At 45.3% G+C, this 26,273-nt stretch overlaps 1 protein-coding gene across 1 annotated transcript; it reads left to right on the forward strand.

The window, feature by feature from the left end:
• Positions 1-1,435: 1,435 nt before the first annotated feature.
• LOC135204772 (pancreatic lipase-related protein 2-like) lies at positions 1,436-25,750 on the forward strand. The gene is made up of 8 exons (XM_064234943.1): positions 1,436-1,649; positions 2,590-2,692; positions 3,753-3,901; positions 18,627-18,875; positions 19,435-19,559; positions 19,949-20,045; positions 20,373-20,547; positions 24,363-25,750. The coding sequence occupies exons 1-8, from the start codon at positions 1,535-1,537 to the stop codon at positions 24,688-24,690; spliced, it is 1,341 nt and encodes a 446-aa protein (XP_064091013.1). The 5' UTR covers positions 1,436-1,534; the 3' UTR covers positions 24,691-25,750.
• The last annotated feature ends 523 nt before the right edge of the window (positions 25,751-26,273 follow it).

Genomic DNA, 26,273 nt, shown 5'->3' on the forward strand with positions numbered 1-26,273 from the left:
CAGGCGCAAGGCTCCAGCCAGGCGCGAGGTGCCAGCCAGGCTCCAGGCTTCATTCAGTAGAGATCCATATCAAAGAACGCCCTGGCCTTCTTTGAGACAAGTGTGATCTCCAAAGCACTTGAAAAGTGCCTTGATGATTCCTTCAAACAGCTGAGAATTAAAAGCTCATGAAGTGAGTAGCTTTTGCGAATTCTTGTTCCTTTCTTTCATAAGAATTGTCCATAAAGGAACATACTATTAGCTGTCACATACGGGAGATGCAACTCTGTGTTGACTTCCCATTACCCGAAGGATGTCAAGATAACCTACGAGAGATCCTTCTCTCTTGGTTTATACGTGTCTGAGGATACGTTGCTGGGATAGGGAGACGATACTGATCCTTAAATAGTGAGTTAAATTTTATTTAATTTCGAGTTTTTTGGGTTGTTGAAAGGAGTTTGGGGATAACTCTTTTCAATTTAAGTACTAACCCTCGTGTTAGGATCAGGTGATCGGGATCGGTGTTGTGCTCCTTAATTATGCCACTAGGCAAGGTGTGTTGTCATGTAAGTGGATAAGACCCCATTGACAAATGCCATCAGGCTCTGTCGAGTAAGTGGATAAGACCCCATCAACAGACCCACAAGAACTCTTAGCCATAGGTCACATCCTCGCTGAGGCTCTTGAGGCGAAGCAGACTCCTAAGCAGTAGCTATGAAGTCTTCTGCCTAAACAGGTAGGAACCAAGGTTTTTTATATATTACCTACAACGTATGTTGTTTACCTGTCTATTCAGTAATTAGCTGTCTCTTACCCTCCGCCAAAGGTGCCAATCAGCTAAGTATATATCTGACAGGGAAGTTGAATGTACAAAAATGATATTGTTATTGTACAATAAAGTTTTGTACATACTTACCTGGCAGATATATACGATTAAATGGCCCACCCAGCCTCCCCTCAGGAGACAAGTGGAAGAGAAAATGGTTCCTAGTCCCGCCACCCAGCGGCAGGGGGGTAGATCACCTGACCTACCTGTGGCGTGTGCCGCAGAATTCGAATTTCTGTCGGGGACAACGGAGTCTATAGCTAAGTATATATCTGCCAGGTAAGTATGTACAAAACTTTATTGTACAATAACAATATCATTTTTTCAAATTATCTCACCTCTGCATTAAAACACCACTTTCTATATTGTTTAGCCAGGCAAATTGTAATAATGGACCTTATATATACCCATTATTCACGGGAATTTGCGTATTCACAGTATTTTCCTATGAGAAATATCCACAAATTACTGAATTTTCATATCAATTTCATGATTAAATGGGCTTTTTGTAATAAACCTATGTAAAAAATCCAGGTACGTATAAGCATTTTTAGTGGATTTTTCTTAAGTTTGAACTAACAAAATAGGCAGTTCTAAGTATTCGCAGATTCTAGCTATAAATACTAATATTGACCTTTTTTTGTTGCAGAGCCATCATACTACTATATATGCATACACAATCTCAAGAAAGCATTTTGCATCATAATTAACCAAGGGTTGGTCTGTAGCATGAAGTTGTTGTTGTTTTTGACATTGCTGATCTCCACTCTGAGGGGAGGCGTCACAGAAATAGTGGTGGAGAGGCTGGACAAAAGATTCGAAGGAGTTTTGCCCGAACCCAAACGTATGTTTAACTGGCGTCCATTTTTTATTGTCACTGCTGTTGTTAAATTTTTTCTTCTACAGTATATTTATTTTTAGTGAATATTATTTTGTAGACCCTTTTGGTCACCTGCTGTTAACCCCATAGAAGGGGGCACTACCTTAGATTATGCCTCTTCCAATGTACTGTCCAAGTTACTCCTAATTCCCTGCAACATAACTTTATGCCTTTTACTTATGAGCTATTTCTTTCAATCCTTTCCCATTCAGCTGTTAAACTTCTTCAATCTTTCTGCACTTCAATTTTCACCTTGTTTAAGGATGGTACGTTCATATGGACTTTAATTAGTAGTCGTTCTGAAAGTCGGACGTGAAAATATTAATGTGCTCTTATTTTTTTGCATGAAAGTGCATTAAACTTTTTGGTAGAATTTTGTACTGTAAAGTTGCATTTCTTTCTTGTTGTGATTAGCTATTTACTAACATTTTACTAAGGTTTCTATTCAGTTATCAGCAACGTGTTTATATATATACAGGCAGTCCCCGGGTTGCGACGGGGGTTCTGTTCTTGAGACGCGTTGTAACCTGAAAATCGTCGTAAGCTGGAACATCATAAAAAATCCTAAGAAAACCTTACTTTTAATACTTTGGGTGCATTCAAAACTATGTAAACTGCATTCTTATTGCATTTTACATAAAAAAAAAAAACTTCAAATATTGATTATTTTGCATTTTTTGTGTCGTATTTCTTTTGCCAGATGAGCATTGTAGATGTTGTAACACTGGAACATGCGTCGTAACCCTGGAAATAATTTCTGATGAATATAATTGAAAAGTGCCTTAACCTTGGGACATCGTAAGCCGAACCCGTCATAACCCGGGGACTGCCTGTATATAGTGTTTGGGATTCAAAGATTCTATGTGTCTTTCCCGAAAGCTTATCGAAGTCATTTTACCCACAGATGAAATCGTAAGACAAAACCACACGGAAGTTCTGGAGAGAACGGAACGCTCCCACAAAGATGGCGAACTGGTTGAAGTCAGGCACTTTTATTTGTGGACAAGGTGAGCAGTTCTTCGTTTAGTACCCAGTGGGTATTGAGGTGGAATTTATAAATATAAGCTTTTGTTTTACAGATGCCTTAGTCCAGTGTTGCCCAAACATTTTTGCGTATTGTACCCTTTATTACCTTCTCCTACTGTTACGTACCCCCCTCGCCCACCATGGCTGACCAAACTCAGTTTTATTTAGGATAATCATGCAAATAGTATATTAATTATGAAAAGACTGCATTATAGGAGTGTTGGTCAATAAATTCAAATTTATTACACAAATAAAAATGATGATTTAATAACAAAATGCCTGAAAATTACTTACACAACTTAATGTGAGATGTGAGCCTGATGATCACTGATGGGATGTTTCTGTTGTGTGTGTGTGTGTGTGTGTGTGTGTGTTCCTTGTTTATTCACGTATCCTCATGATCTATGTTGTGTACCCCCAGGGGTACACGGACCCCAGTTTGAACAACACTGCCCTAGGCTATGCCACTCTTGAGGGAACTTGAAACAGTATTGCATTACCTTTGCACATTAGTCTGTTGATGTTACTCTGTCTATGTTGGGGTTTTTTCATTTTATAGGTATTTATGAAACTATGGTTTGTCATTGTTGAACCTGTTTTGAATTGATGGTATGGCATCATGAAAAAGTTAATATGGAACGGTAGTTTGTCAGGATATAAGGTGACTCAAATATTGCTTAGTCGACATTAGATGAAGATGATAGAAATAATGGTTTGCTGTCATTAAGAATAATTGGAAAACTGTAGTTTCTCAAGTGTGAAGGTGATAAAATTTGAAAGGTGTTAGCAAAACTGTAGCTTGAAAATAAAAATGGCATTTTGATTGTAAAACTAAAAGTTTTCTGTCCTTGAAGTTCACTGGGAAACGAGACTTTGTCTACATTAAGCTTCTGGAAATGGTTTATCTATTAAAAATTAACTAGGAAATGACATGGTACTTCAAAATAGTTTTTTTATGCATTTTAAATGTAACTGAACAGTCTATCCAAAAGGCAATTATGAACATTCAAGAAAAATGTTAATCTTTGCACATCTCTCCAGGAACACTCCTGCAAATTCCTCCGAGATTTTAGACCCGACAAATCCAGATAGCATAAATAACACTACGTTCACTGCACGGAAGACTTTCATCATCGTCCATGGCTTCCTTGGTTGGGGCACAGAAGATTGGATCTTATCTATAAAGGACAGTAAGTGTCGTAGAATCTTCGAAGATAAGTCTATCAACATCTGAAATAGTTTCAGTTCATCAAAGTTGGATTTTCAAAGATTTGCTGTATCGTATGATACTTATTATGTTGTAATCTTGAAATCAAAGTATATATGGCAAGAATTTTCAGTTTTATATTCTCGAATAAGTAAATTTTCCAAAGACTTGCAGCTTATCATCTCAATAATTATTACTTTTGTACATGAACTTCCCTGCCAGATATATACTTAGCTTATGTCTCTGACGTCACGACAGAAAACTCAAAACTCACGGCACATGCTACAGGTAGGTCAGGTGATCTACCTTACCCGCCGCTGGGTGGCGGGTGTAAGAACCAGTCCCCCTTTCTTGTCAGATTTTTTTCTGTCGCCGGCTGGACAACACCTGTTGTTCAGTCATTACGATAGTTAGATTCTTTCTCGTTGCCGACGAATTGGATTTTGGTGAAGTACCTTTTGTTTGTTGGCTTGGCTTACGCTTTTGGATTTTCTTTTGGATTGTTCTTTTGAGTTAATAATCATGGATGATTCTGAGGTTAAGAAACCTTCTTTATTTAGAGTTTACTCAGTGAGTGACTGTAAAGTGAGGCTTCCAAAGGCTGCTTTGGATCCTAACTCCGTATGTATGGTTTGTAGGGGGAATGATTGCTCTTTTGTTAACCCTTGTAAAGAGTGCGAGAGTTTAGATGAAGATGGATGGAAGGCTCTTTCTACTTATTTAAGGAAGTTGGAGAAGGATAGGGTGCGTAAGGCTTCTTCAAGGAGCTCAAGTAGATCTAGAGTCAGTGAAATGGACGTTGAGAACCCTGTAGCAGAAGTAGTTCCTTCTCTTGTTTCAGCCCCTGCGCCCAGCTTTGAACCCGAAGATTCGTTTTCGGAAGTTGCTTCCAGGAGAGCCTCGATCAGGAGTAAGGAGAGCTTCGCTCGCTCTCGACAAGGTAAGAGTGATAGTGCAAGTGATCAGTGCAGTGCCCCTAGTGCAGTGGAGGGTGCGTCTGACCGGCTCACTAACGCTTCCAGGCCTAGACCTCTTCCAGACTCCCAGACCCAGTGGAGGAGGAAAGTCGAAAGCCGCAGGAAGAGGGAGAACCCCCACCGGTCAGGCGTCCCCTCGGCAGATCCTGTTGCTCGTTCCCAGGCTGCCTTGGATCGAGCCAGGAAGGAGTTATTGCGCCAGTGCTTCTCGTCATCTTCGTCGCCTTCTCCTAAGCGTAGATGGAGCGCCTCGGAGTCGTCTCGCCCTCTCAAGAGGCCCTGGAAAGCTCCTTGCGCCCTTCCTTCCAGCCCCGAATCCTTCGCTGAAGAACCAGAAGTGGAACGCAAGAGAGCCAAGAATTCTTCTTTTTACGCTTCTCCTGTTCGGTCTCGGACTTCGTTTCCTGTAGAGGAATTCAAGAGGTCCCCTGCGCGCATCCTGGCGGGTCTGCAGGCGCAGATTGCGGCTTTAGCTGATTCTATTGCCGGGACTTCTCATCGTCGGAAGGACGCCTCGCTTCCGGTGAAGAAGTCTAAGAACGTTCCTTCTGCTAGCTCTCCTCCTGCTAGAGAAGTTATTGAGCCTCGTAGGAGGAAGTCAGAAGTGCAGACTGTAGTTCGGGATCAATCTCCGAGTAGGCTCTCCTCTCTCCCCAACAAGAGTATTGAGCATGTCAGGCGTAAGGAGCCTGACAGGTGCTCTCCTCAGGATCTCCGCTCCTCTTCAGTTAGGCGTCAAGAGCTTGACAGACGTCAAGAGCCTCGTTATCGTCAGGAGCGAAGGAAGAGTTCTTCGCCTGGCAGCAGCTCTCCTTTTGACGGGCGCTCGGAGCCTAGGAGGCGCCAGTGGAAGCATTCCTCTCCGTTGGATTACTCTCGATTGGATAGGTGCTCAGAGCCTTGTAAGCGCCGTGCTTCGGACAGGGACTCCTCCGTGGATGTTTTCTCTCCCCGTGGCAGGCGTCAAGAGCCTGGTAGGGGTTTTGAGTCTGACAGGCACCAAGAGCCTGGCGGCAGGCGTATTGAGGATGGCAGGCGCCAAGATCCTAGCAGGCGCAGAGAGCCTGATAGGCGCTCTCCCTTGTCCAGGCGCTCATCTGTGGACTTAGACTTTGTTTCCGACAGGCGAGCTTCCACTAGTAGGTGCTCTCCTAGTAGGCGCTCCCCAAGTAGGCGCTCTTCTAGTAGGCGCTCTCCAAGTAGGCGCTCTCCAAGTAGGCGCTCTCCTAGTAGGCGCTCTCCAGTTAGGCGCTCTTCTTGTAGGCGTTCTCCAAGTAGGCGCTCTCCCTGTAAGCGCTCTCCAGTTAGGCGCTCTTCTTGTAGGCGTTCTCCAAGTAGGCGCTCTCCCAGTGGGGGCTCTCCATGTAGGCGCTCTCCCAGTAGGCGCTCTCCGAGGAATAGCTCTCCTCCTGGTAGTAAAACTTCTAAACGTCATTCGTCTGAAGAATATCTTGGGGATTCGGAGGAAGATTTGCCTAAGGATGCTTCAGTTTCGTCATACAAGAGACTGACCGACCTCCTCTTGCAAGATTTTGGGGAGTCTCTTTCGGCCGTTGCTCCTCCGTCTCCTCCGTCCTTATTTTCAACGACCAATACGACTAAGAAGTCCTCAGTCGTTAAGATGAAACCGACAGTGTCGATGAAGAAGGCTCTTAAGAATTTTGACGATTGGTTGGTATAGAAGGAGGAGAAAGGCAAGACCGTATTTTCTTTTCCCCCGTCCAAACTTACGGGTAAGATGGGGTTCTGGTACGAGTCAGGAGAGCCCTTGGGTCTGACTCTTCCCTCTTCAGCAGACTCGGACTTCTCTTCGTTGGTTGATTCTGCACGTCGCTCGGCGCTTAATTCTGCGAAGACGACGTGGGGTATGAGCGAGTTGGATCACCTTCTGAAGGGAATGTTCCGAGTCTTAGAAGTTTTTAACTTTCTTGACTGGACCCTTGGAGTCATGGCTAAGAGGACTCAAGATCAAGACACTTTTTCACCTGAAGACCTTCACGCAGTGTTGTCTTGTATGGACAAGGCAGTGAGAGACGGATCCGGGGAGATAGCGTCCCTTTTTGGCGCAGGAGTAGTAAAGAAAAGGGCAGTTTTCTGCTCCTTTCTTACCAAGGCTGTTTCTCATGCACAGAGAGCTTCCTTGTTGTATTCTCAGCTTTCTCCGCAACTCTTCCCGAAGAAGATAATTAATGACATCTCCAGCTCGTTGTCAGCTAAAGCGACGCAGGATATGCTGGCTCGCTCAGCTAGAATCCCGAAACCTTCGTTCCAACGGAAAACGAAGAAGGAAACTCAGAGTAGGCAAGAGCCCTTTTGAGGAGGCCCTTCGTCCCGCTCTTCTTCCTCCAGAGGTTCGAGGCCACCTAGAAGAGGAAGGACCTTCTCTCGGTCTATTAGGGCCAAGAAGTAGCTCGCGTGTCCTCCAGACAACTGTGGGTGCCAGACTTCTGAATCTTTTGCAGGACGTGTGGGCACGAAAGGGGGCGGACAACTGGTCCCTCGCTATCATCAAGAGGGGATACCTCATTCCCTTTATCTCGAGACCACCTTTGACCACCACACCAAGGGAACTGGTGGCCAAATACAAAGACCCACTCATGAATCAAGCCCTCGCTCTAGCAGTAGAGCTGATGTTGGAGAAAGAGGCAATAGAGATGGTACAGGACCCTCTTTCCGCGGGTTTCTACAACCGTCTGTTCCTAGTTCCCAAGAACTCAGGAGGATGGAGGCCGGTTCTGGACGTAAGCGCCCTGAACGTCTTTGTGAAGAAGAGGAAGTTCGCTATGGAGACGACTTCATCAGTCTTAGCAGCTCTTCGTCCCGGGGACTGGATGTGTCACTGGAACCTTCAGGACGCTTACTTCCACGTGCCGATCCATCCTTCGTCACGCAAATTTCTAAGATTCATGTGGGGAGGGAACGTTTTTCAGTTCAGGGCCCTATGCTTCGGCCTTTCCACAGCCCCCCAAGTCTTCACAGGGCTGATGAAGAACGTTGCTCAGTGGCTTCATCTCGAGGGAGTGAGGATTTCCCTCTACTTGGACGATTGGCTAATCAGGGCCAAGTCCAAGGAGAAATGTCTGGAGGACTTACGATTAACGTTGAATCTAGCAGCTGCTCTGGGTTTGCTAGTGAATTTGAGAAGTCACAGCTAATCCCCAGTCAAGAGCGTATCTATCTGGGGATTCTGATGGCTTCTCAGGTTTTTCGGGCGTATCCTTCCCCAGAGAGGATAACCCGATGTTCGGAGAAGGTAGCAATCTTTCTAGAGAAAGATGTATGCACAGCGAGGGAGTGGACGAGTCTGTTGGGGACACTCTCCTCGCTGGAGCAATTCGTTTCTTAGGGAGGTTGCACCTCAGACCCCTACAGTTCTTCCTGACGAGGAACTGAAACCGAAGATCTCAAGGTCTAGACTTTGCGTTCAAGATTTCGCAAGAGATAAAGGAGGATCTACGTTGGTGGCAAGACCCTCTCCTGTTCAAGGAAGGCCTTTCCTTGCAGGTTCGGAACCCCGACCTAGTGTTATATGCAGACGCATCGGACATAGGTTGGGGAGCTACTCTCGGGTCGAGAGAAGTGTCTGGCACCGGTGGATGGGATCGGTGTCCTGGCACGTTCAACAGGAAAGAGCTAACAGCAATTTGGTTCGCTCTCAAAACCTCGAACCCCTCGTAAAGGGAAAGTCAGTTCAGATCAACTCGGACAACACCACAGCCCTGGCTTACATTCGGAAACGGGGGGACTCACTCTTTCTCCCTGTACGAGACAGCGAGATCGCTCCTACTCGTGGGTCGGAGGAAAGGAAGATAAGTCTTCTCACCAGTTCGTACAGGGAAAAGAAAGAAAATGTCAGAGCGGATCTGCTAAGCAGAAGGAATCAAGTCCTTCCCTCAGAGTGGACTCTGCACTCGGACGTATGCCAGGAGCTGTGGAGGACGTGGGGCAGGCCCCATCTCAATCTCTTTGCGACCTCCAGGAATGCGAGGATAGATCTATACTGCTCCCCTATTGCGGACCCAAGAGCAGTGGCAATAGATGCATTCCTGATGGATTGGAAAAACCTGGATCTTTACGCATTCCCGCCTTTCAAGATTCTAGGGGAAACGCTAAGGAAGTTCGCAGCTTCAGAGGGAGCAAGGATGACTTTGATAGCTCCGTTCTGGCCCGCCCACGACTGGTTCACAGAGGTACTGGAAGGGCTGGTGGATGTTCCAAGATCCCTACCACTAAGAGTCGATCTGCTCAAACAGCCCTACTTCGACAGGTTTCACAAAAAACTCCCCGCTCTCAGTCTGACTGGATTCAGACTTTGTTCCGATACGTAATACAAACCCTCGGTCCTTTAACAATAGGAAGGTAACTAGCGGCAGCTGGGACGGTCGTAAGCTTCGAACAAGGGGAGAAGCGGTAGTTAACTGCTTGTCGATCGTGCGCGCGCCCGCGCGCCCGAGAGGTGAAGAATCACTTTTGCTTTCGGCCGCCGGGGTGTGAAGGACGTGTTCGTCATCGCTCTCTGCCCGCTCATCGTCGTATGCTTTGTTTATATTGTGTTTTCTACTAATGGTTTGGTTTGACTTGAAAATGAAACTGTAAGTACACTGTTTCATTTTCATTACTTAATTATGAATCAACATGGAGCTATCGCCGTAGAGACGGCGATTTCCGCTCTTTTCATGAATTGAACCCTTGAATTATGTCTCGGTGCCGAGGGCGGGGGGGCGCACTCGCGCCGAGTCATGTATTTTGGGCGAAAGTGTTGTAATTGAAAAGATGTAAGTACTCTTTTTCATTATATTTTTTGCCTGTGCGTTCGTTGCCGAGAGCTTGATTGCGCTCGGCAAGAGCCTCTTATTGTGTATGAATAGAATGCAATGAAAGTGGATTCGCAATGCAGTTTTCTTTTCATTTTCATTTATTAATTGCATCAAATTTAATTTTGGATCAATTTCCGCTCTTACCGGGAATTAATCCTTACGATTTATTGCTGTGAAAAGTGGAAAATAGCAAGTGCAGTATTGTTCATTTTCATATAGATTTATGATAGCATCATATTATTATGGTATCAAGTTTCCGCTCTTACCGGGAATTGATTTTTCCCTCTTTAAGTTCTATGAAGTGAATCGCAATGCAGTATTCTGTTTCATTTTTCATATTACTTTTCACTGCTGTGCGGGGGTAGGGGAAGCGAAGGTCTGCCAGGAAGTCGTCGGAAAGCTCTCCCGCGACTCCCATTGGTATCCGATTCTTCGTCTTCTTTCCTGCCGCGCCCCCCGCTCAGCTTCCTCGTATTTTGTTTTTGGGGTCTTCCTCCGTTCGGGGTGGGGGCATCTCCCCCCCCGTGCGTGAGGGAACCCCTCTTCTAATCTGTCTGTGCTACCGCAGGTGTTCTACAGCCGTGGGAGACGACCTTGGACAGGTATGGACCACTGCGGCTGCAGGGCGTGCCTAGCATCCACGATCTGCTGCAGAGTCTAGCGAGGTCTGGGGCGGTGACCTTGGAGTGGTCTCCATACAACCTTCACGGCCGCTTATGCTGCTTCCCCCCGTGGCTACACTCCCCATGCTGTGTCGGTTGACAGCCGTCTGGCCCGCTTATCTATCTATTCCCCGGTACGCCGCCGTACCGAGGAGGGGTATGCCGCCGCCGCCTGTGTTTCTTTCGTGTTGCCTGCCCCAGACTTCCGCTGTTCCAGCAGCTCGCCCCTGGACCCGGCCGCCAGTACCACGCTGGCTGCCGATGATTCTACGAGGCGATGGCTGGGCCTGCCGTACCTGTCGCTGATGTGGTTAACCCGCTACTGGCTTGGCTGTCCCTTCTGTGTTTACCGCTGCCGCTGTTCCTGCCGCTCCTGAGGTCTGGTTGCTGTTCCTGTCGCTCCTGGTTCCTGCGCCTGTCCATGCTGGTCCTGCCCATGGTGTGTCTTCCCCAGTCCCAGGTCCTTCCGGACAGGTGCAGTCGGGCCGTGTTGCTTACGGCAATAGGCCCGACTCCGGCCTGGATGGAGGACCTGACGACTGTCCTGCGTGAGCTGACGAAGAAGAGGAAGGTGTCATCTTCGTCTGTTGCTGCCTCTTCCCCTTCGACTTCTAAGGCCCATAAGCCGAAGAAGAAGAAGGCTGCCTCCCCCCCCAATAAGAAGTCTCCTTCGGGAACTTCTAAGGGCCCCCGTCCCACCTCGGTGGGTGGGGGTTGGGACCGGGGGGTCCTTCTGGCTTGGTCCTTCACTGCTTTCCCTTCGGGGAGCGGGGCGGGGCCCGTCTCCCCTTCCGTAAGGAAGAGATAGACAGGGGAACCAGAGGAGTAATCGGTTAGCTCTGGTACTTCCTCGCCTGGTGCTAGCGGCGATGCCCGCTACGCCAGGTTCCGCTCGGTCTCTCGTTCGCAGGGAGATCCCGAGTGTACGCTCTCCCTCGCGGGAGACCGTGCAGCCAAAGTTTCGGCGCCAGAGTTCTCTCGGCGCCAAGACACGGCACGGAGCAGAAGGCTGGCGAGAACCGCTCAGGTGACTCTCGCCGGGAGGCCAGCGGCCGCTCTCGCAGCGACCAGCTGGTAACCGGGTTTTGTTATTCCCCCACCCTAAGGAAGACTCCTTCGGGAACTTCGAAGGGCTCGTCACATTCCGGTGTGTGACGGGGGGGTTCTTCTGCTGGTCCTCCTGTTCCTTCGGGAACGGGGCCCGTCTCCCTTCTGAGAAGAAGAAGAAGACGGGGACCAAGGGTGTGCTGGCTACCGCTGTACACCCTCGCCTGGTCTTGGCAGCTCTGCTGCTAAGCCAGGTACCGGGCTCGGTTTCTCGTCCGCGAGAAGTTCCGAGTGTACGATCTCCTTCGGGTGACCGTGCAGCCAAAGTTAAGACGCCTGAGTTCGCTCAGCGTCATGACCGAGGCACGGAGCAGAAGACTGTCGAGACCCCGCCTCAGGTGACTCTCGCCAGGCCAGCGGCCGCTCTCGGCAGCGACCGACCGCCGGTACCTCGGGTGGACGTGACGGTCTCTGACCGGCCACGGGTTAGGCTGGGAAGAGGTCCCCCAGGTCCCCTCGACCGACGGTACCAGCCTCGGCTGGTACCAGCGGTTTGACGTGCCGCGAGGACGTCACGGTCACCGGTTTCACGGCGAAAGCGAGCTCTGCAGGTCACCTGACCGCCGCTCCCACAGGGACCAAGGGCGATACGGTGCCAGCAGCAGCTCGTCTGACGCACGGGACCGGGGGAGGGTCGACGTGCTCAGTCGAGCCGCTCGCCACAGGTGAGCGGCACGGCCAGGCCTGCAGATCGATCCCCACCGCGGGTTGGTGATCGGCTGCAGCCCCCCACGTACGCTGGTCCTGCCAGCGAGCGGGGGGGGAGCGTCAGGTCTGTCTCTCCACTACCTTCAACTTCCTCGGGCTACACCGGGAAAGAGCGAGGTAGCTAGGAGTGATCGTGAGAGGTGCGCCGCTCACGATCCCGTCACGACGCCGCACGTGCCACGTATGGTCTTAGGACAACCAGGACGTACGGCGCAAGTGATTTGGAGGCGACCGTCAGGGGGGGAGAGGGGGTAGCGTCAGTTCTGTCTCTCCCGATACCTTCAACTTCCTCGGCATACGCCAGGAAGAGCTAGGTTATATAGTGATCGTGAGAGATGCGCCGCTCACGATCCCGTCACGACGCGCACGTGCCAGGGGTTGGTCTTAGGGACCAACCAGGGACGTACGCGCAAGTGATTGGAGGCAACCGTCAGGGATCTGTTGCTGCGTCCTTCTTCTGAAGGAGGAGGGTCCTGGGAGGGAGCTGCACTCTTGTTGGAGGGACTGGACGGTCCTACTCCTCAAGACGCTGTAAACTTCCGAGATTCAGAGTAACTTTACCCAGGTTATTGCACTGATTCGTCAGCACAACGACCGGGGGGAAGGATCGCCGCTCCCACCAGCAGAGGGCCTATGTCTTGTCTGCTCGAGTCGTTTTGGGGCCCGAGAGGGAACCCAAACCGACGGTGGGTAGCCGCGATCGGAGCTTACCGATTCTGTCTTGAACCAGAGTCTCTCGTCTCCGGACAAGAAGGCTCTCTCAGTTCTGGCCGGTCGATCAAGCTACTTCCACCTCCTCTACTGCGACAGCGGCGTTTCTACGTGTCTTCGGACACCGTATTTAAATACTCCTTCGGTCCTCCTGAGAGGTTTCGACCTCGACGAGGACTGGAATGAGTCGGAGGACGGTATCGGCTCTCTCCTGTCAGGTGTCGATCAGCCCCACCCAGACGACGTTCACAGTGGCGGCAGACCCTTACTTACAAGGTTAGAGTTCGTAACCCCTCCTCGTGTGGGGAAAAAACGTTTTTCTCCACTGCCACGATACGTTTTCCCAGACTCTGAGGCGCCATCGCCGCAAGGCGATGGCTGCTCCTACTCTTCTCCAACTGCTAGTTCCACTGGGAAGGCGAGCGAGTATCCAATTCCTCCCCCATTCCCTCTCTCCTTACGGCTACGAGGGAAAGGGGAAGGATCCTACAGAGATTTCTCTGTAGGATCCCACGGGGACTGCGCTACCAGGGGGGACCTTCGGGTCCTACCTGACGTAAGCCCCGGTCGTTGAGGAGGGATCCTGCCCCATTCTCGATTTCTACGGGAATCGAGAGGACCACCAGCCGATATCGTTTGACGAATTCGGTGGGGGTTCGCAGACTGCTTAGAATTCTACGGAATTTCTAGCGCATTCAGAGTGTTTAGAGTTTCTTACGATCTCCAAACACTTAGGCGAGACCACGGTCAAAGTGAGCGAGACGAGAATCCCCGATAGTTACACGATAATCGGGAACCTCGCCTATGCTCGAATTCCTGGAATTTCTAGCATTAGGAAGAAGACTGCTGCTGAAAGAAGACTATCTCACAGTAGGCGACCAACCTGGAATAGAGAAGAACGGACGGGAATATCCAGTTTGGCTGGAACTATCGTCTTAGTATTCTGTTCACCATTGAAGCTTTCCTTCGAGGAAGACTTCTCCTTCATTCTCTTTAATAGAGAACGAAGGTGGTCGATCTCCAATCCTTATTTTGTTTTCTTGAAGGAAAGAATTTAGGATGGAGATCGTTGTTCAGAATCCTACAAATATACTACGTATATTAACCTCGCGACATGATTTCTGCTAAGCAGTTGAATGGTCCGAGGGGTAGGCGCATATCCTGGTTATTCTACGGATTGCGACTTAGACGAAAAGTATTCTAATTGGAACTGCAACCCGGGTTGCCTGCAACCTCCCAGGAGTTTCCAGTTTCAATTATATACTTATGGTGTTGGCACAACAAACACCATTTTAGCTTTTATATTTACCGAAATTCGTTTCGCTTAAATATAATTGCTCGAGCATATCTTTTTATGCTCGGTGGTTTCTAGCCGAACGCATTCCTTCGTGGAAAGGATTACTTGGCAACTCAGGATGACGAGTCAGCGACAGCTACTGCGTATTGAATTGCCCGAGGCATTTCAGTATCAGCTGCCGTCTTGAGATAGACGGTTGTTTATGTCTTTCTCACCTGCTTGATTGAATAACAACCGTATCTCTGCCCAACAATCACGGACTTAAGTCTCTGATTAACGGGGATTCTCGCATACATGAATGACCATCTACTGCTGAGAAACGCTAGTATTCATCGTCTTCGGTATTGCGAGAATTTTAAACAGAGATATCTATTCGACTCTCATCTTTCTGTTTACCGCACGGTAACAGAATTCTGTAATAGTCTCTTGCTGCATCGTATCCCGATAATGCGAATGATTTTTGCGGAATCTGAGTTTGTCCTCAAAATATCTTGTATTCGGAGGTGTACAATTGTTCATTGTTCACCCCGGATTAGCAGATGTATTGAAAGACATCGCCTACTCCCACACCTGCCAGCTCTACTTCCAAACGTTCAGCCCATGAGAAGCAGTTCTTCAAGCGGCTCTCCCCTGTGTTTCATTACTGAAGAACGGCCCCCGCTTTTCATTGCACAATGGACAGCAATGAAATGGCGGTTAGCGTTTTCAGTCATTTGTAAGCACAGGTTTAGAATCTTGAGATTCCTTCTCTCGATTCAGCTGGAAGACGTAGGTTGCATTCATTGCCTCACCTTCGTCTTCAACGTCACATAGTGTTGTTTCTCCTTAAGCTGAGATTCAACGTCTATGAGATTTTCTTGCCATCAGGGACCTCGGTCTTTTGAAGGCAATTGACTTTCGCCTTTTGAGCTTATGCATTAAGAGAATCATCGCCGCGCCGTCCGGCATCGGTGACTAACAAATATTTATTTGTTTGGTCTCTCAGCATAACTCTTTAAAGGGCGAAGGTCACGTGACTTACCCGGATGCTTGGACAACTTGCCTCTACTGATTCCGAACAAGTCACTGTCAGTCGGCAGCTGTCAGAGCGTCCGAGTCAGTTACGAACTATGCTGTGGACTTAGTTCGGTTGTTCCAGAGCAATCATTACTTCGTCTTAATAGCTTGTCAGTATGAGTACTGTACATAACCAAAGTCGAGAAGAGGGATAGGTCATACGACTATTCCCTCTTTTCGTCTCTTAGGTAACTGCATGACTTCTCTTGAGAAGTCAAGCACAAAGGGATGGGGATTTGTGACGCTCGATTTCGTACCGATCTTCGTAGCGAAGACTCAGAACCCTTCGGTAAACTGACGATTGGTTCGAGTCCTTCACAATACCCTCCCTAATGGACGTCACCGTGCCTCCGATACGAAGGCTATGCTGCTTTGTCCTGTGAAGGTGCGACGGAGCTGTCTGAAGAAACTCGACACCCAGGGATGAGTGTGGACGCCTCTTCATCATTCTCTCGCGTTCCGCAAGAACTTCTCCGTGGCGCAGGTAATGAAGGCAGGCGCCTGGTCCAAACCGGACCGCATGCATCTCCTTCTACCTTCAGGATATTGCCCACAGTTCCTTGGATCTTTTTCCTTGGGAACCGTGGTGGTTGCTCAACACGTTGTGTAGTTAACCCAGACCCTCGCAGGCTGAACAGCATCGAGTCCTGGTGTGACAGTAAGAATGGATGAGGAATGAGAGTGTGACTGGCTCCTCTTCCCATCTTTTTCTTCCCTCTACCTTTGGGTAGAGGGACACGGTCGTCACCCTGCTGGGTAAGGACGATGCAGGTGAGCTACTCAATAGAGCACCATCCTATCCCTTTCAGTAGGGATAGGAGTAAATATCCACCACTTCCTCCAACAAGGGGGAGGAAGTGGATGCCAAATTGAGACAAACCCATCATTTTATGATTGTCTCTTGCAAACAGGAACAAGTTCTTGCTTGCTGGTACGAAGAGATACGCTTGCCTCTCTCTTAGTACTTGGCCCAGAGGTCTGACCATTGATCCTGCGGTGCACACCCCGATCAATCGGACAGAGGTTTGGATCCCTCCCTTGCTCTTACGACCAGGGAGGCACTCCAGGGTTGGACGAACACCAGTCTGTTCACCAAAAAGACTCAGATTCCTCCCACCAAGAAGTGAGTCTTCCTATTGTTAAAGGAACCGAGGGTTTGTGATTACGTATCGGAACAAATGACAATTTGTCGAAAATTGCATTTTTCCTAACTATACAAACCTGAGGTCCTTTACATATAGTCCCACCTCATGCCACCCCTCACTCTGCAACTTTTTGCATGGGCCTAAAGCAAAAGTGATTCTTCACCTCTCGGGCGCGCGGGCGCGCGCGCGCACGATCGGACAAGCAGTTAACTACCGTTCTCCCCTTGTTCGAAGCTTACGACCGTCCCAGCTGCCGCTAGTTACCTTCCTATTGTTAAAGGACCTCAGGTTTGTATAGTTAGGAAAAATGCAATTTTCGACAAATTGTCATATCAAGAGTCTCGTCAGAGCTAAGGGCTTTTCGGCAAAGTCTGCAAGGCTATTGCCAATGCACGTAGACCTTCCACATCTAGAGTACCAGTCGAAGTGGGATGTTTTTCGACGTTGGTGCAGGACTCATAAAGTTTCCTCCTCCAGTACCTCTGTGACTTAGATAGCAGATTTCCTTATCTTCCTGAGGGAAAAATGCGGGTTAGTAGTCTCCACCATCAAGGGCTACAGGAGCATGCTTTCCTCAGTTTTTCGTCATAGAGGATTAAACATATCCGAAGACAAGGACCTCTATGACTTAATCAAATCATTTGAGACGGTTAAAAGAACCTCTTGCTTAGTTCCTAGCTGGAATCTAGACGTCGTGCTGCTCTTCCTGAGGTCCTCAAGATTCGAACCTCCCCATACAGCTTCGTTCAGAGACCTCTCGATGAAGACTCTTTTTCTCTGTGCGTTAGCTTCAGCGAAGAGAGTCAGCGAGCTGCAGGCTCTAGAAGGTGAGGTAGGTTTCCAAGGAGGCTCCGCGGTTTGCTCTTTTCTTCCCCGGCTTTCCTAGCCAAGAATGAAAAACCCTTCTTCACCGTGGACCCAGGAGCTTCGAAATAAAAGCTTATCCTCCTTAGTTGGGACAGAAGAGGAGAGATCTCTTTGCCCGGTGAGAAGCCTGAAATTTTATCTTCAGAGGAAGAGAAGACTTGCTGCTAATGAGAGCAATCTCTGGTGCTCAGTAAGGGACCCCAGTAGGCCCTTATCTAAAAATGCCCTCTCATTCTTTATCAGGAATGTTATTAGAGAAGCCCACACATCGTGCAATCAGCAACAGTTTAGTCTTCTGAAAGTCAAGGCGCATGAAGTAAGGGCCATCGCGACGTCTTTGGCTTTCAAGAAGAATATGTCATTGCAAAAACCTCATGAAGGCCACTTTTTGGAGGTGTGAATCAGTCTTCTCCAATCACTACCTAAAAGACGTATCGATTACGTATGAAAAGTGTTTTGGGCTAGGCCCTTCCTTACGTATCGGCGGAGTTCAGTGCTGGGGCAGGGAGCTGAAACACATCCTTTTTAATCTTTTTCCCTGTTAGTTTTAATTTTGAGTTTTTGGTTGTACGAAGGAGGTTGCAGGAGGCAGCTCCTTCTTTCGTATACTAATATTAGTATTTGGTTAGGTGATCAGTTGTGCTTGAGGCTCCTTGCGGTTGGTAGTGATAGGCTCTGGCACGTAAGCGGGTTGATCCCCATTGACCAGACCCTGTTTGGATTCTGCCAAGTAAGTGGACTCAGTTCCCATTGGTAGACCCAAAGAGTTCTTCAGCCATTGGTCACGTCCTCGCTGAGAGACTTTAGGCAACGCAGACTAATAGACAGTAACTATGAAGTCTTCTGCCTAAATCAGGCAAGAACCAAGGGTTTATATTTTATTCCTTTAACATGTGTTGTCCCCACTTTCTAGGTGAGTATGTGTCTCTTTCCCTCCACCAAGGGTGTCAATCAGCTAAGTATATATCTGGCAGGGAAGTTCATGTACAAAAATGATATTGTTAGTATACAATAAAGTTTTGTACATACTTACCTGGCAGATATATACTTAGCTTATGTCTCTGACGTCACGACAGAAAATTCAAAACTCGCGGCACACGCTACAGGTAGGTCAGGTGATCTACCTTACCCGCCGCTGGGTGGCGGGTGTAAGAACCAGTCCCCCTTTCTTGTCAGATTTTTTCTCCACCTGTCTCCTGAGGGGAGGCTGGGCGGGCTATCAATCGTATATATCTGCCAGGTAAGTATGTACAAAACTTTATTGTATACTAACAATATCATTTTGTAGAATTTCTTTGAATGAAAGTATGTAGGGCAAAATTGTTCGGTGCTGGTGACCTGTTTATGAACGTCTTTTGCAGAGCTGTTGAGCTTGGCTGACTGCAACGTCATCGCTGTTGACTGGCCCGCAGGGACATCCGTAGTTCAGTACTACATCGTCGTTGGCAGAGTGGTCTACGTAGCACAAGACCTGGCCTTTTTGATAAATGTACTGAAGTCAAGAAAAGGTCTCAGTATGGATGATGTTCACGCTGTTGGGCATTCCCTAGGTGCTCACATCACCGGTCTGGCAGCTAAAGCAGTCCCCGCTAAGTTTGGAAGGATCACTGGTGGGTTTTTTTTGTTTTGTCTTTTGTTTGTCTATTTAGATGTGACAAAGTTTTGACATATATGAATTTCTTTGGTAAGCGGTGGCACATACCTTCTCTCCTGATTAGGATGTGAACGTTTATGTAATTTTTTTTGAGAATCTGTTAATTTTAGGGCAAAAATAACATGGTCTTGGTCTTTAAAAGACAAAGAATGAGTCATTGTAAGATTTCATTATACGAGATCAGATTTGCAGACATCAATAATGATGGTGATTCTGCCTTATTCTTTTAACCCAGATACCCCATGCGTGCTCTTCTGTGAGTCATTACTACGTGAAAATCTAACTTGATCTTTGAAAATAAATTGAAGAGTCTAGGTTTGTTCCAACTTCTCGTTGACTGGATTGCAAGGCAATAAGAGAGAAATAAAAAAGTGCAGTGACATATTAGATTACAGTAATGGCTAATATAAGAGGATCTTATTAGGAGAGAAAATGTTCACCCTTTAGTAATCGTGGACTGGAGTTTAGACGAGTATTTGTGACGTGGAATATTTCACGAGTTTATGCACTTTCAGGATTGGACCCGGCCGGTTTGACTTACCACAACACTGGCCCTGCTGATAGGCTGGATCAAGGAGACGCTTACTACGTTGACGTCATGCATACGAACGGTTGCGACGCCAAATTGAATCCTTGGTTTGTAAGTGTCATCACTAGTTTTCAAAAGATTCACAAAGTTTTTTGCTTATTATCGTGTTGTTTAGATCTCTGAAATTAGCTGTTTTTTTCTGGATTTTTAATTACTTTTACACCTGTTTGAAATACTTGTTTAACTTTGTTTATTGTAGTCTTAGGTACTCTTGATGAAACAGAGTTTTCTGATGTTTTTGTCCCTTACTTGACCAGATTTTGAATTTACTTTCTGCTTCTGCATTTCCTGACGTTAACCTTGCAAGGGCAGTGTGTGTGTCACCTGAACCTCTGAAAAAAATACTTGGCAGTAAATAAATATAATGTTCCTTTTCCTCACACTGATTTCGTGCATACAAACGTCAATCTATTGTTTCTCTGCCCTTGTTCCTGTTTCAGAGCTGTTACGGCATCAATGAGAATCTCGGCCATTCTGACTTTTGGCCCAACGGTGGGGAATACCAGCCTGCTTGCCGCAGCAGTTCTGGGCTTGGAGGTATGACACTAAACCTCTTGTTATAGTAAACTTTCCAATAATGTTAGGAGGTTTCAGAGCACAGTTGTTGGACTTTTGAATGATTGCGTAAACTTGAGTATAATTTAAAGTCTGTTGTTAATATTATTCAGAAGACAAACCCCTATTCACATGGAACAAGCCTAGAGGGACCACTGACTTGCTTGAATTTCACTCGCAGTCATATGATTTTGATGAATTTCTTAAGATAAATTTTTATGAAAGTTATATGAAGCATGTTTGGGCACTTGAACTATTATAAGTCTAGCAAACGGATTCAGAATGATTTTGATCATCTCAATGTTGCAGGAGACCTTGGCTGTGACCACATGATGGCATATAGGTACTTCGAGGAGAGCATTGATTACGGCATTGACGATACTTTCTTCCTGGCTCGCAACTGCTCCAATTGGGACACATATGCCTCTGGGAGCTGCCCCTGTAGTGATGGTGCCCAGTATATGGGTTTTTACGCCAACATGGAGTAAGTTTTCTTCTGTGTTCTGTTGTATTTTGAAGGTTTTTTAGGTGTGTGGCTTTTACCTCAATTATGTTAGTTTGTGTATTTTAATCTTTGCTTGTTATAGCTTCCTACGGTTGTTATGGTAATTTAACCTTTTGGGTCATTTGTGGCGTGACCCGTCATTCCAAAGCTGACCCCATTTACACTTCTGTTGCTCTAGATGCATAATTTCTGTCAATTTTCAACCTATATTGACCTTTTGCTCTCTGGTTTTTCAATTTTTTAAACATACCGCAATGAAATAAATGTATTCTTTAAAATGGCACTAGGATGAGTATCGTAGCATATTAGTAACTGCACAGATAAAGTACAAAGTAGAATATTGCTAGTCACAGTTTTGACTGTACAAGAACTGCTCCATACCTCTTTTTTAGTGCTGAAACCGTCTTGGCCCTTCAGAAGTTTCTGTGCGTTTCTGGCTTCGGGAAACTTAATTTTTAGGGAACTTTTTGGTTTTTAGTTGGCTGGGACAAATATCCAGAGAATTGGGCAATACCCACAGAGTTTTCATTGCCTCAGCAGACAGCTGGTTAAACTTTTTCAAGTTACAAATAACTTTTGAAGTTTACTGGGTACAACTTTTGTAATGGGAGGCCTGATTCCTCATTGGAATACCTTTCAGATCTAGTAGTATTGTCCATCCATCACTTAATCTTTGTAAAATGTCAAAATCATAAATAAAAATAATGTTCAACTTTCTGAGTGGCCACAATACAGTCTTCTCGATACACTTCAGTCCTTAATCTTGGTATTTTCTTTATAAGTGCCTGTGTCTCTGTGACAGTAAGGTCATAATGAGTATAATTGAGTTTTTTTTTTTTTAATTTTATTCATGGGATTCTGTTTTTACTACAAGCAGTTCTGCAATCTCTAGTCACTTCATGCTGACAGTTCCTGGTTCATCTTTCTTATTGGCATCTAGGTACAAGGTTCACAATCCAGTATGTCCCTTAGTAAGCGGAAATGTTCTACTCATAACAAGGGTTGCCCTTTTGTGCCACATCATGGCTTATTCCCCCCCTCTTCTGACATATTTTGGATGTTGAGAACCCCTTATTCCACATATACCTACCTACAAGATTCGTACTTCAGAGCGCAGAAAAGGGAGGGAAAGATGCTTGGATTCATGCTGGGATAAAGGATTCTGAGTTTTTGAGTTAAGGGGATCGGCTGCCTAAAAAACCCAAAAATATGAAACATATTCGATTTGCTGAAAAAAATTCTATGGCTTCGTAGAGCATTCAAGAATGTGTCCACGAAGTATTATGCTAAAATTCGCCTTAGTTTTCTAGTTATGGCCTGAAATGTAACAATAACTTTATACCCACAAAACACCAGTAGCGCAAATGATTTAGTCTGGTATAGTTTTTGTGATATATGTTACGAAAACTTCCTTTGAAATGAAATATATAATGTCAATAATAGCCTAATTGGTACCTTCTTAGTTATTCCTAAACAAGACAAAGCACGCATCATGAGGCTCAGCGCGTGCCCACTGGCCAACAGTTGCCTATAAAACTTGCACGTTATAGGGTCGCATTTTTTCACGCTCGCTATAGCCCCTTTTGACTGAACTCTGTGTTTTCTGCGGTGTTTTTGAGTTTTTCACCATGCCTAAAAGGTCCAAGACTTCACTTCATGCCTCTAGAATGCAGAAAAGCCAATTGGATATGCCCATCGAAGAAGTAGAACAGAGAATTCAAGAAACTAGTGCCATAGAGGGGAATGAAGCGACGACGAGAAAGAGAGAGGCCGTGCAGCAAATGGCGCACGCTATGATCTCTGCTGTCCAGAGGCCAACCACATCCACCCCTAATCGTCTCTTTATTCGTTCATCACTGCTAAAGGGCAAAGATATTTTAGAAGAAGAAAACAGTAGATCGGAGGCTGATATTATCAACGATAGTGAAAATGAAATGATAATAATAAGTGAAGCAAGACTTGAAAAATTACTTGAATCACGAATACCGAATTGTGGATGCAAAGTAATTTCGAGGATCCATTTAGCAAGGGATTGATTTGAGACACTAGTAAAAAGATATGTCCTGAAAAGATATGTCCGTCTCCAACAATTGTCTGATACAAACATTAGCATAATGATTAATTATTATGGCAGGGCAATCCACCGCAATATTGGTAAATCATGGATTGATATGAAGAAGGATATAATGGCATCATTCAACCATATATTCAGTTCCAAAGAAAATCAACGTCATGGACTTTGTCCAAAAGGGGAAGATTCTTGGTGCTATTTTCAGCGCAGCATAGCAATGGGTAAAGAAAGAGAGAAAATAGAGTTCAAGAGATCTTAAACAGTTATCAATTTAGATGCTGAGAGTGAAAGGAAAATAAAGGCTGTGTATGAAGCCCTGTCTGAGAAAGAATTGCTTGAACGCTTCGTTCGCGGTCTTACACAAAACGCGAATGAAAGTTTTCATTCAAAAATTTGGAACAGAGCACACAAGACTAAGTTTGCTGGAGCACAAAGATAATCAATTAATTAATATTCCTATTCATAATAATTTCGCATTAATACTCAAAAATAAAAACTGAAACCATAAAATTAATGGTAACAGTCTTTTACCTTTTTTTATGTACCTAAAACTTTGAAGGCCCGTTTCTCAAAACGTAAGTTTTTCACCTTCAAAATGTATCTCCTCCCTTAGTATTGGACCAATCTAAATGAAATTTCATATATAATATGGGGAAACAAGGTAGATTAAAAAAAAGCCAGGGATTTTTAATATTTTGAGTTTCAGATTTTTGGCAATTTTTTTTCCTGTAATTTTTCCGGGAAAATTTCATAAAAAAAAAAATTCATATCTCAAAAAATAATTGAAAAATCAAAAATCCCAGGCTTTATATCAAAGGTCCATATGTGTTTTATATGTGGTTCAAATCTCATCCCTTAAAACCAAAAAGCAAAGGAGGAGATGCCTTTTGAAAATGGCCATTTTTGGCCGAAAAATGCTCTGGCGTCACAAAACCTAAGGTCACTGAACAAAATTTTTTCCCCAGAAGTTCCACACAATATCCTTTAACAAACCCCCTATGTATCAACATCCTGTTGTTAAAAAAGTTGGAAACCGGCCGATCCCCTTAAACTAATGTAGTGCAGATGTTACTGTTTGTTTTACATGCATATAAAATCTGTTGTTTTGTACGAATGGTTTAGTAAAAATAGTTTCTAATTATGAAACAAAGATGTGGAAATGTTTTGAGCTATATGGTAATTGTGGAATTGATTCTTTTGTTTTTGTCTTTTTATTGTTCATCAAAGCCATCTCATTATGAGAACACCTCAGTTGTAAAAAAGTAAAATTATAAATAGATTTGTTATATATGCCTCAGTTGAAGTTTTAAGCCACATTTATTTTTTCAAATGTTTTTTACTCGGTATGAAAGATTATGTGGGACTTTTAAGGTGAATTAGAGATTTGGTCAAGGGATTAGTACTAGTTTTGAATAATGATGAAAAACCAATCTCAGGTTTTGCTATTTTAGAATGTAGTGGTAAGATTTATAAATGCATCCATAGCTGTGGAGTTAGATTCCATTTAATTCTTTGTTAACAGTACAGGATTTCATGCGTAAGTTTGTTTGGATTTTCACAAAAACGTGACGCAAGTCTTATCGTTGAACTTTTATCCATCGAATAGTTTAACCACCTTATGAGAATTGAGAAATGACACTTGTCTGGTTGATTGTGAATCGTTATCGAAAAAAAAATGTTGTGTCCCCATAACCAGATCGCTCATTTTACTTTCTTGTTACAGGATGCCAGGAATATTTTATCTGAACACGAGTGGCTCTGTTCCCTACGCTGTGAGGGATGCCGTGTGTTCCCCGGGGAAAACAGTGACTGACGGCATTGTCACCATCGTGGCTTCGGCCAGTTCGGGGCTGGTCGTCGTCGTTCTCATTGTCGCCGCGTTCCTGGTCATGCGAAGACGCTCCGTGGGGGAAATCAGCAGCGGACTTCTGATCGAGGAAGAAGACGATGTCAGGATCATCGGTGACGAAGTCCCTCTGCCTCCTTCGACAGACGACGACGAAGAGCTGTTGATTCGCGATGACAGCGTAACAGTGACGGTCAGAAGCTAGGGTGGGATGATAACGCTCATCTCACAGTTGCATTTTGTGGATGCTAAGTCGTTTCGTGCATTTCCGAGATGTGGCTGCTGGTGTTAAGGTCTTTTATGCTGATAACTGGGGACTTCCTGCATGGGAAGTGTTTTAGAAAGATTCAGAATAGAGGAAGGTGACAGAAGCTCATTTGGTGTACAATCGCCAGCGAGAGATTTTTGCACTTTGTAGTTTGTTAGCTGGTTAGGGGTTTGGATGTATTTGCAAGTCGTAGTCAGTTCGATGCCTTCATAGATGGCATTTTAACGGGAGGTAGGAAATGACTAGTTTGTGAATTAAGCAGCTCATATTGGAAGTAAGACCAGCTACCAAATAAGTTCTAAGTTTTCCCAGATTGGGGGAATTTCATCTCGTAACTGGTAATGAAATCCTTAATTAAACAACATTTGGGCAAAACTCTGCCGGGGTTGTTTCCAGAGTGGTTTTATATTCATTTTATTTTTAGTAATCGGAAACTTAATCCAATCTAGACAAGATTTTAAGGAAACCAGCTGCCTTGCAATTTTCCACTGTGCAATGTTTGAAAAGTTGTGATGATTTCCGATGGTAATGAATAAAGAATGGAGTCTCAGTTTAAACGATAGAATCTCTACCGAGCTTTAACTCATATTGATGATCTATTCATGCCACTTCTAAGTGTTCTGGCATTGCAATTTATTAGGTTTTTCCAGTGCAGTATTAGGTATTGTAGAAGCTTTAAGCTTTCCAAAGTAAAGACTACGTAGTTTAATCATACCACAGGGAGTAAAATCGATTCTCATAGATCCTAGGCGCTTTATTTTTTTTATTTTTATGGAAGTAGGAACTTTGTTATGATATACGAGACCACAGGGTAAATATCTCATTTCCTGTGTCTTTTAAAATAGATACATGCTTTTCCTTCAAGGTTTTGGCCAATTAGGCACCAAAATATAGTACTAGCTACAAAGCTCGTGCAGCTATTCAGCGCATCGCCTCGTGTAGGGCTGATGAGCGTGAATGCGTCTTTCTGCTTGAATGAGAGCTTCGATTTGAAAAATGAAATTTTTGTGATGTGGGCCACCATTTGCCTCGAGGTTTGGCCGATGCTTGGCCATTAGGGATGAAAGTAGAGCACTTGATAGGCCATATTCTCTTTTGGAAGCTTTATGACGACAGAAATTGCAGGTGCAATCAGTTTTTTAAATTCTTATTGACCGGATACAAAAAGCATGATAAAGTTAGATATTTCTTAAGGCAATATAGTAGTGTACTTTGCTCATACTACCAACTCTCATATTATCAAGGTAACTGCAATATCTTACTCATTGTTAATGAACAATTGTAATGGTAATCTCCCAAGGTAATGCTGTTAATGTACACAGTTTTAGTTGTAACGTTTTTGTCCATTCCATATTTGTTCTGATGCAGGATACTTACCTCGAACCATTACAGTGGAGATTCCCGGATGTCGATCCGGGAATCTCCACTGTAATGGTTCGAGGTAAGTATTGCTAGGAAAAATACAAATTACCAAGAATTTGTGATTTTTTGAAGTTGAAAATGGGCCTTCAGACTGTCCA

Source organism: Macrobrachium nipponense, chromosome 47 (assembly GCF_015104395.2).
Source record: "Macrobrachium nipponense isolate FS-2020 chromosome 47, ASM1510439v2, whole genome shotgun sequence".
NCBI classification, from domain to species: domain Eukaryota; kingdom Metazoa; phylum Arthropoda; class Malacostraca; order Decapoda; family Palaemonidae; genus Macrobrachium; species Macrobrachium nipponense.